Source organism: Fukomys damarensis, unplaced genomic scaffold (genome assembly GCF_012274545.1).
Source record: "Fukomys damarensis isolate Sample0158 unplaced genomic scaffold, DMR_v1.0_HiC HiC_scaffold_23, whole genome shotgun sequence".
Lineage (NCBI taxonomy): Eukaryota > Metazoa > Chordata > Mammalia > Rodentia > Bathyergidae > Fukomys > Fukomys damarensis.
In genome coordinates, this window is record NW_022900935.1 from 24,548,543 (window position 1) to 24,559,270 (window position 10,728).

Below are 10,728 nucleotides of genomic sequence, written 5' to 3' on the forward strand. Positions count from 1 at the left end.
GAGGCCGGAGGCGGGCGGGCGGCCACGGCCACAGTCACACTGCCCTGCCCGCTCGCGGGTCACAGTTCTTCGTGCAGACATTCCCAGTGGTGGAGGAGCACGTGCGCAGATCCATGGGGGAGGAACTATACCAGCTCTTCCTCGTAAGTGTCCTGCCTGCCTGGGACATAGTGGTGTCACCACACTGGCCCCACACATAGAATGGTCCTTGCCAACCCTGCAGGAGGTGCTGCTCTCACTTGGGCTTCTCTACCCCCAGACTGCTGCTCCCCTCCATCACCCACTTCCTGCAGGACCCCTGTGCCCAAGTCCTGACCTGCAACCACAGCTGGTTTCCCTCACTCCTCAGAGCTATGGTGAAGACTTGTACATGAAAATAGACAGCATTCAGGCGGACATCCTGGCAGTCAACGAGGTCAATGTTGCCCAAGGTGAGCAGGGAGGGCTGGGACGCGGAGGCTGGCATGCCTAGCACCCCAGCTCATGCTCCTTCCCCCTCTGCCGCAGCATTAGACCCCTATGACATCTCCAACAGCAACTTGAGCTTCTTCTGTGGCCCTGGGAATCCCGATCAGATGGCCTATGCCACACACTTCCAGAAAGACGATGCAGAATCAAAAAAGTGACAGAGCTTCAGGAAGGGCAAGGCTGGGCGGGGCGGGGGGGTGAGGCCTGGGTGAGGCCCCAAGGCTATTCCACCCAGCCCCAGTGGAAGGCTGGGGTTAGGCCTGCAGTGGGGCAGAAGAACAGCGGATGGGAAAGAGTCCAATAAACAGTCTTGCTTCTTATCTGTCTGAGCTGAGTGCTGTGTGAAGGAGGAAGGGAGAGCTATGGGGTTAGGTTGAGGTACCTCTGTTTACCAAGTTAAAAAAGTAGGTCCTGGGCTGGGTGTGGTGGCACACACGTGTAATCCCAGCACTGGGGAGGCTGAGGCAGGAGAATCACCAAGAATTCAAGGCCAGTGTGGACTACATAGCCAGACACTATTTAAAAAAAAGTGATACTCAGGGAAAGGTCATTAACACCCTGGAAAATTCAAGGGTATAGCCTGAATATAGAGCTCACCTGAGTTCCCAGAGAGCCCCCAGGTTTTCCTACAAGACACCATGGCCACTTAGGTTTTTTTCCTACCTCCCTGGTATTACAAATGTGCCACTAGAACCACTATATTTTTATAGCATTGTTCTGTTAGTCACCTTTACTTATTCTTTGTCTTCACCTGACTGTAAGCCCCACTAGGGCAAACACGCAGGATAATGCCTGGTATGCATAAAAGGCCTAGCCGTTTAATGAAATTAAGCAGAGGAAATGAAGTCAGATGGCCGTATTTCTTCAGGATGCTGTAAGAGGGCGTCGCTAGCCCAAATGTCGGCCTACAGCAGCCCAAACGCTCTTCACAAACTGATAGTCCTCAGCTTTCCTCCTCTCTACTGAGAAGGAAGAAAAAAAGTTAACGTTTTCTATCCAACTAACTGGCTTTCCTATTTTAATGAAGTATGCTGCTAGGAGTATATATAGCTGAGTGGTAAAAAGCTTGCCTAGCATACATGAGGTCTTGCATTCCAGCCCCAGAGCCACAAAAAATGTGTAATAACCAATTGCAGTAATTTTTTTGCCTCGCTGCTACCTCAGAAAGGATTGGTTGGTGGTGCTGAGTTCACCACTGAGCTTCGTTTTCTTAAATAATTAATGCGCTCTGCGACAATCTCACTCTTTCAAGTGCGGGTGAACTACACCACCAAGACATCACTATACTTTCCTAAAAATAAATGTTGCAAACGCCATCTCACATAACAAACGCACATTACGTGTGTACTCTTCAAGCCCAATGAACGTACTTTCACTGGTTTTAACCAACTCAGTAACTGATTCTTTTAGATGAAAGGGTAAAACCAACCTAGAATACGAGTTCTGATCAAAACCATCCACATACTAAAACTTTTGTATCAAAAAAAAATTCCTGTATCAACTGAAATAGCTAAGAAAAAATAGCTAAAACACTCAGTTGGTGTAACTAGAAAGTTACTACCACGACGAAAGCACAAGCAGCCACTTTTATACTTTTAATTCTTCCTTTCTACAACCGTAATAGCCTTGCCAAAGCAAGGCCTCAAAAAATTGGGTTAAGACTCAGAATTGTTCCTCTCCACGGAAATCTTTAGTAAAAGGCGAAAGATTTATGCGATCTGAAGAGAAACCAGAGTATGAAGCAGACTTTGCAGACACAATCCTCGGGTAATTTTAACTACTAAGTCACCAATGGTAACTATTTACCCGAAGGAGTTGATACTTTTACTTTTATCATAAAACAACTTCGTGAAAGTAGGCTCATTCATTATTAAGGGGGAAGAAAGAAAAAGAGTCTCCCGTTTTAATTTAAGAAACGTCCCTTGTGCAATGCATTGTGGGTATGTAAATGACGCTGTGTGGCTAGTTTCCAATTTCTGGAAATCTTTACAATAGTTCGTTGGTTTTCCCGCTAGGCGCTGGCCCACCAGCAGGGGGCAGAGCGGAAGTCAGGTTTGCAGGAATGTAGACTAAACACCAAGTAAAAATTATCTTTAATTCAAAACAAAATAAAACAAAAAAGACTGCCTACTTGCCTGAGATTTCTGGGTTCGATCCCCTGCACCGCAAAAGAAAAAAAAAAGACAACAATGATTGTCTTCTGACACTCATTTAGCAAAAATGTCTTGAGCATTAGCGGTGCTTCCTCTTGGAGACAGGTACCTATGTGTGATGAGCACTGATAACAGAATGTCCAGTGATACAGGGGCCAAGCAGCAAAGTTTCTAAAGAAATAAAGCAGTGAGGGGGCCGGGGATTTAGCTCGGTGGTGCCGCCGCCTGCCTCGCAAGTGCAGCGTCCCGAGTTCGATCCCGATTACCAAAAATAGAAAAAAAACAAATGAGGCGGTGAGGGTGGTGTCTAGGCAGAGGCACCTGGACAGTGTGCACCAGTATAGAGCTAAATGGCAGGAACCGCGTCGTTTTGGCAGTGCTATACTGGGCTTTTAACCCAAGGCCTCATACAGGCAAGGCAAGCATAACACTGAATTACATCCTCAGCCTTTCTTTCTTCCTTCCATCCTCTTTTTTTTTTTTTTTTTTTTTGACAATACCTCATTAAATTGTTGAGTCTGGCTCAAATTTGTGATGCTCCTGCCTCAGCTTTCCAAGTAGCTGGGATTATATGCATATATCAACACATCCTGTCAGGGTCTTGGCCTTAGGCTGCCATGTGAACCAGAGAACTCACATTTACCTTGAAAGCAATCAAGAGCCATTGAAAGTTCTAAAAAAAAGGGAAGCAGATTAGCCATGGTTTTTCGTTGGTTTGTTTTGTTTTTTTTTTTTTTTTTTTTTTTTTTTTTTTTTTTTTTTTTGCTATGTAGTTCAGTCTGGCTTCGAACTCATGGCAGTCCTCCTGACTCAGCCTCCTAAATCCTGGGATTGCTGGCCTGTTTCCCCATGGCCAGTTTAGCCAAGATTTTTGTTTGTTTGCTTCCTTGCTTGTTTTTTGTTTGATTTTTCGGATTAGTGTTTTGAAGCAGCAGCAGGGGTGACCTGAGTTAGGGATGATTTGTGCCCTTCCCCAAAATGTCATGTGTTGAAGTCCTAAATCCCAGTAATTCAGAATATGAGTTTATTTTTAATAAAGTCATACCTTGGTATTTCATTGCTTTGAAAGTCATCAAATTTAGTACTAGACAAATTTTTGTCTGTTTTTTGAGACAGGGTCTCACTCATGTATCCCAGGCTGGCCTGGAACTCACCTTAAACTTTGCAGCAATCCTGCTGCCTCGGCCTCCCCAGTGCTGGGATTACAGGTGACTGCCACCACACCTGGCTGGTATTGGACAGGTTGTGTCCTGATGCTCATCACTTATTTGGTACTTGATGTGCAAGGTAGAACTTGTCTCTGTTGACATCCTCCTGACTCAAGCTTTTCTAGCCAAACTGTTTGTTTGGTCCTAGTCATTTTTGGTACCCATCTCACCTCCCAGAACAAATTAACATGTACTGGTGTAGCACTATAGGGCCACTGCAGATGTAATTTGCTGAGAGGAAGGACCTAGAACTATAAGAAAATAAACTTCTGTTTAAACCACCCAGTTTTTCTGGCCCAGAATGGAGGGTCGGTCATACAGATGGAAAAGGGATTTACCAACTGTCAAGATACATCAGAGAGCAGGAGTTTATTTAGAGGTTCTTTTCAGTGAACATGATCGCTTCTCCCTTTTCCGGTAAAACATGGCTAAAAGTTTACGAAGTGAAAAAGAAAAATGTGTGCTGAAAAGAGAAAAAAGAATGCCCCAAAGGAGCTCAACAGACTTAAAAATATTATCAAAGCAGACTGTGATGTTTTAAAGAAAGGTGTTCAGGAGATAGCAACTGTGGTGGTACCTAAACAATGCCCAGAAAAAATGGAGTGTGTGGCAAATTATGACGAAAAAGATGACATGAAAACGGAGATTGAGATAAAGAGAAACAAAAAGACTCTTCTACACCAGAATGGATAGTACCCAGTATGGATGAACCAGTGGCAGAGAAAAAGGCTGAAGGCAAAACGAGACAGGAGAAAGGGGAAAAGCAAAGCAAAAGCAGCAAAGGCACCAAAGGGTTTGGCCTGGTAGACCCTGAAAAATTTAGAAATGCCACGTGGGACAAATGCTTGATTAGAGAGCACACGTTGGCCAGGGATTTAGCTCAGCGGTTCGGCGGCCTGCCTTGCAAGCGCAAGGACCCGAGTTCAATCCCCGGTATCAAAAAAAGAAAGCACACATTGATTTCAGCTCCCACTAAATGAAACTGTTTCTGTTCGTATTTTAACTTGGCCTTTTTTCACTTGAAATTCAAAATAATTAATTTGTTTTGGGAAGTTAAAATAATTTCTTAGGATTAAAAGAAGAGTTTATTTAGATCAGAGGACACTGTCAAGAGGGACAGCAGGCAAGTTTCCAAAACAGCAATCTTGCAGTCAGGGTTAGAGATTGGGGTTTTCACAAGACATTGAAGGCGTGGCAAATGTTCCCAGCAAATCTAGAGGTCCCAGGAATGTTTCTTCCAGGACGCCTGTTTCTGCTGACCTTTTAGAAGTGCCTTTACTATTTTTAAAGTTGTACACTAAAACTAAACTGTCTAGGCCTCTAGTGAGGGCCTCACAAAAGGCCCTTCAGGCTTAGATAAGGATGTCCACGTGCTGTAATTTTGGGGTAATTTTGAGCATTAGCTCACTGGAAGGAAAGAATGGTTTCTGCATTTATTTTTACTTTGTATTGTTTCTAGTCAGCATCTGCACAGCACCTCAGGACTGCCCGGTAAGTGCTAGGCATGATTGTATCAGCAGAGAAATTTAACCCTGTATCACAGGTCTGTGGAACGGATCTAATAAAACACCTGGGTCCTCAGAGTAGATCGGTTAGAAACTCTTGAGGTGGGGCCAGCAAGCCAAGTTCTAACCGAGTGTGCCAGCCAATTGGACATGGGCATAGGGCACAGGAGACAACTCTGCGACTCCAAAAACCGTATTCTGCCACCATGGACCACTCCACCATCAGCCTCCAGAGGCCACGAACAAATGTACTGCCCAGGTGTCTATGACAGCTGTGGGGACACAGCAGCACCTCCAAGACAAGTGTGACAACTCTCCCATGTCCATGGACATGAATTACACACAGGTACCAGCTAGCGTGGCCAGGTCTTTGGCCTGGTGGCCATTTTTGGTGTTGTGCTGGAGTGCTGGTACTCAGGAGACAAGTGCTGATAGTGAGGGATCCCCCAAGCTCAGCCTCCACTCTGCCTCAGGAGCTTGAAGGGTTTCTGTGGGGAGAGAAAGTGGTGAAGCCACAGGCTTTGTCAACAAGGAAGTGTGCCTTATCACAAGGGATTCCTATTTTATTTTGCATGGTACCGGGGACTGAACCCAGGGCCTCACACTTGCCAGGCAAGCACCCTACCACTGAGCTACATCCTCACCCCCCAAGGAAAGGTTTAACATCATTATTGCTCGGTCAAGGCCTCTCCTCAGAATTAGAAGCTACAAGTTAGGCTTCTCTTTAGGACTGAGACTGCCAGGTAAGAGGAAGGGGATGTTAAAAGATGAGGAAGAGAAGGTGAAAATAACACTACTAATTCGACCCTGTTGCAACTGTTGCTTCACTAAGGACGTATGGACAGCTGGGGGATCAGGCTAGCTGAAGCCGAGTCTTCCCATCCTCCTGGGTCCTTTCCAGGACTGAGCCAGGGCCTGAGGGTGAGTGGGGAGAGCTGCAGGCAGGTGTTTGGGGTAGGATCCTGCTGGGGCTCCTCCAGGCGGCAAATTTCCCAGCAGGCTAGAGTTGAGCCGTGTTGGGAAAGACCTGGGCGGGGAGGGGTACTGGCCCCTTTCTGGTGTCCTCGCCTCTTCCCAATCAATTTATGATTCCTGTACTCTCAGAAATTATAGGCAGCGTTAACTAAAGAAAAAAATTTATTTTCTGAGCCAGCAACAGTCCCAAAATGTTTTAATCCACTTGAGGGACTGGATTTTCCTATGATCCTCAGACCGATAACCCTGATCCTTCCAGGGGCCTAGTGAGGAAGCTGAGGCCTGAATAGGACATTGGAGATCTCAGGGTTGAGGCAAAGCCACATGCCTCTGTATTCGTACTCACTTTCACCATAGTGCCCTCAGGAGTTTTTAGTTATGTTTTTACAGTGTTGAGTATCAAAGCGGGGCTTCACACATGCTAAGCAAGTGCTGTATCACTAAACTAAACCCTCTGCTCCTGAAATTTTTTTCTCCTTTGAGACACTATATAGTTTAGACTGGCCTTGAACTCACTGTTTAGCCCAGGCTGGCCTTGAACTCATGGTGATCCTCCAGCCTCAACCTCCTAAGTACTGGGATTACAGGCATGAATTACCACACCCCTGAAACTTTTTCTGTTTTTACAGCAACAGTCTCACCATATTTCCCAGCCTGGCTCAAAACTCCTGGGATTAAGAAATCTCACGGGCTGGGGATTTAGCTCAGTGGTTCTGCTGCCTGCCTTGCATGCGCAGGGACCCGAGTTCAATCCTTGGAACCGAAAAAAAAAGAAAAAAGAAATCTTCTCCCATTAGCTTCCCTGATAGTAGGACTACAATGAAAGCCACCACACTCAGCTCAAAACTTTTTTTCTTTTCCTTCAGTTTTTTGGGACAGGATCTAACTATGTATCCCAGGAAGGCCTAGAATTCAATCCTCCTGCCTCAGCCTCCTGAGTGCTGGCATTACAAGCATGCATGACCACACCCAGCTACCTGCTGGTTTTTTAACCCGATGACTTCACCTACCTCATGATCACAAAGTGTCACAACTACAGAAAGAATATCTATGTCCAAGAAAGAAAAATGGTGACATAAGCAAAGCCTCCTTCATGCCATTGCCTTCTATTAAGAAACAACCTCTTTGCCAGGTGTAGTGCCGCTTGCCTGCCATCTCAACACAGGGGAGTTGAGGCAGGAAGATTGCAAGTTTGAGCCCAGCCTGGGACCCCGTCTAGAACAAAAAAAAGAAAATCTCTTGCCCACAGTCTCCCAGAACACTCTGTGCTTTGCTTACTTCTCATTGGCCAAAACTGTCATGTGGCCAGGTCTGATTCCATGGGATTCTGGGAAAGCAAGTATCAAATTTTCTTCCATAGCTAATTTGGAGATGAATAAGGAAGGGAGATTAGGGAATGTTTGCTGGATTAGCCACAAACCATGTGTGTCACAGCTGGATCATTTGTTTTCAGTCTTCCTTGTTTTCTTTATTCCTTCCTGATGCTCTCTGGATGAATCTCACCCTGATTTCATTGCTCACCATCATATTTGGGCTGTAACCATTCTGCTATTCAATTCACGTATGGATTTCAACAATTACAAATTTTTTTTTTCTTTTCTTGGGGGGCGGGGTTGAGACAAGGTCTCACTATGTAGTTAAGACTAACCTGGAACTCACTATGTAGCCCAGGCTGGTCTCAAACTCACAGTGATCCTCCTGCCTCAGCCTCCCATGTGCTGGGATTACAGGTGTGCACCACCACTCCCAGCTCTACAAATTTTCAGTTTAGTACTCCCAATTATTTTTTCTTGCTTGTTCCTACCTTGTTAACTATCTTTCCTTTAAAAAAATTTTTTTTAATTGTGTTACTGGAGATCGAACTCAGGGGCATTCTACCAGAAGCTATATCACCAGCCGTGCTTCTTTTGCAATTCTAGAAATTGAACCTAAGTCTTTTGCACTGAATTAGCACTTTTTAAAATCTTTATTTTGAGATGGAGTTTCACTAAGTCAGTTGCCCAGGCTGAGCTTCAATTTAGGATCCTCCTGCCTCAGCCTCCCAAAAAGCTGAGATTAAAAGCATGTGCCTCCATGTCTACCTAACACTAACCTTCTTTGTCTTTTTTATTATTTTTTCCAGTATCATTGATCAAACTCAAGGCCTTGTCCTTGCCAGGTAGGCACGATGCCACTGAGCTACATCCTTGGCTCTTTATCTTTTTAAAGTATTTATTATATTTATTTAAAACTCTGTGTGCCAGTTGTGGCGCACGCCCGTAATCCCAGCACTCGGGGGCCTGAGGCAGGAGGATCGCTGTTTGAGACCAGCCTGGGCTACACAGTGAGTTCCAGGGCAGTCTCAACTACATAGTGAAACCCTGTCTCAAAAATAAATAAACAAACAAAACTCTGTGGAGGAGGAGAAGAGAAGAGGAAGTAAAAATTGAGATGTGTTATATGCATGTACCAACTCCCTATCAGGAATGTACTGCAAACATGTACTAGTAAAAAAAAAATTAGGGGCCAGGGATATAGCTCAGCACTACAGCATCTGCCTGGCAAGCTCAAGGCTCTGAGTTCAACGCCTTGTACCAAAATATAAATATAAATAAAAAGTAAAATAAAACTCCATCCAGGTGCCCAGTATGGTGACATTCCTATAATCCTAGTAACTGGGAGGCTAAGGCAGCAGAATCTCAAATTTAAGGCCAAACTGGGCTACACAGCAAGTTAACCAGTGGGGACTACAGAGTGAGACTCTGCCTCAAAATAACCTGTTTTAACTCTGCTTCATCTAATGTTAGTTTCTCAGTATTCATCTAATATTAGTCTCCTAGTGTTGCAAATATGTTCACTGCTATCTTTGGTCTTGGGAGGGGAAGGCTAAAGCACAAGCCCTAGGACATATAGGAGGAAATGGTGAATTAAAGTTTAAGGCCCACCGGCGAGGCCCTTCCTAGCCGGGCCAGGCTGCTGAGACAGTGTTTTGCATTGCACAGTGACAATGGCAGGTAACTGCGATCAAAGGCCAAAATTAATGCTGATTTAATTTGAAGACTACAGTATTGAGGGCGGGGGGTTTAGCTCAGTGGTTCTGCCGCCTGCCTTGCAAGCATAGGATCCTGAGTTTGATCCCCAGTACTAAAATAAAATTTTCTTTTAATTAAAAAAAAAAAAAACTACAGTATCAGGCTCAGTGCTTCCACCGCCTGTCTCACAAACACAAGTCCCGAGTTCAATCCCTGGTACCAAAAAAATAAAATAAAATTACAGTATCAGGGCTGGGGATTTAGCTCAGTGGTTCCACCAGAGTTCAATACCCAGTACCACACACAAAAAAAAAAAAAAGAAAAGAAAGAAAAAGAGAGAGAGAGAGATAATTACAGTATCAATTGTGGCTGAGGATATAGCTCCATGGTAAAGAAGCCACCTAAGCATGTGAGACCCTGGGTTTGATCCTCAGCAGCACAAAAGAATAAAGAAATAAATATGTCACTTGTAAGCAAGGTGTGGTGGCATGCAGCTATAGTCCAGCTATTCAGGAGGCTAAAGTAGGAGGATTGAGCCCAGGGCTTCAAAGCCAGCCTCAGCAACATTGGCAAGAGCCTATCATAAACCAGGCATGGTGGTGCATGCCTATAATCCCAGCAATCGAGAGGCCAAGGCAGAAAGATCACTGTGAGTTTGAGGCCAGCCTGGGCTACACAGAGTCCAAGGTCAGCCTGAACTACACAGTGAGGCCCTGTTTCAAAAAAAATAAAAAGGCAATTGCAGCACTCAGGAGGCTGAGGCAGAAGATTGCCACAAGTTTGAGGCCAGCCTGACTACATAGTGAGCTCAAGACCAAGACCAGCCCAAACTACACAGAGACCCATCCCCTCCCCAAAGGAAACCATGTCATTTTATAAAACAGAACATGTGTTCCAAGGAGCTCAACAAAAAACTTTGGTTTGGGTGCAAGGGAGGTAGTTACTGGTAGAGTGCGTCTCTAGTATGCATGAGGCCCTAGATTTGGTCCTGAATGCCACAAAAATAAAATGTCGGCACTGGGAGTGTAGCTCAGTAGTAGAGTATGTGCTTAGAAGGTGAGAGTCCCAAGATTCAGTTCCCAGTACCAAAAATAAATACCTGTTGAGCCAAAATACCCTCCAATCACATTAGCCTCCTTACCAAAAGCCAGCTATGTCCTGAGTCTCAGTGCTCGTTGTTTCCATACATCCCTGACTCCTTTACTACACAAGGGCATGTCCCTGAACAATATTCCATCTCCTCTTCTCTCTCTCATCTGGCTCTTACCTTTAACACTTCACCAAGACTGCTCAAGATCACCAAAGACTCAGGTGCTGGCAAATTCAAAGGATACTTTTCATTTTCTTATTTAATGTTTGACTGATTGAGACAGGGCCTTTTTTTTTTTTTTTTTTTTTTTTTTTTTTT

At 44.8% G+C, this 10,728-nt stretch overlaps 1 protein-coding gene, 1 non-coding gene and 1 pseudogene across 16 annotated transcripts in view; 2 read left to right on the plus strand and 1 right to left on the minus strand.

Annotated features, from left to right (window-relative positions):
• Armh1 (armadillo like helical domain containing 1) overlaps window positions 1-761 on the plus strand; it is a 40,115-nt gene extending 39,354 nt beyond the window's left edge. For 13 of the 15 annotated variants that reach the window (XM_033767919.1, XM_033767923.1, XM_019205393.2 and 10 more), the window contains 3 exons: window positions 66-143; window positions 260-431; window positions 508-761. In XM_033767919.1, coding sequence (XP_033623810.1) covers window positions 66-143; window positions 260-431; window positions 508-626 — 369 coding nt within the window. In that variant the 3' untranslated portion in view covers window positions 627-761. The remainder of the gene's footprint in view (window positions 1-65; window positions 144-259; window positions 432-507) is intronic. The other 2 variants (XM_033767928.1, XM_019205396.2) reach the window with 1 other exon arrangement.
• Window positions 762-2,090: 1,329 nt separating this feature from the next.
• On the minus strand, window positions 2,091-2,206 carry LOC117287458. Its single transcript, XR_004518754.1, has one exon. It is a non-coding gene; the product is annotated as a U5 spliceosomal RNA (small nuclear RNA).
• Window positions 2,207-4,253: 2,047 nt separating this feature from the next.
• LOC104852464 lies at window positions 4,254-4,636 on the plus strand (annotated as a pseudogene).
• The last annotated feature ends 6,092 nt before the right edge of the window (window positions 4,637-10,728 follow it).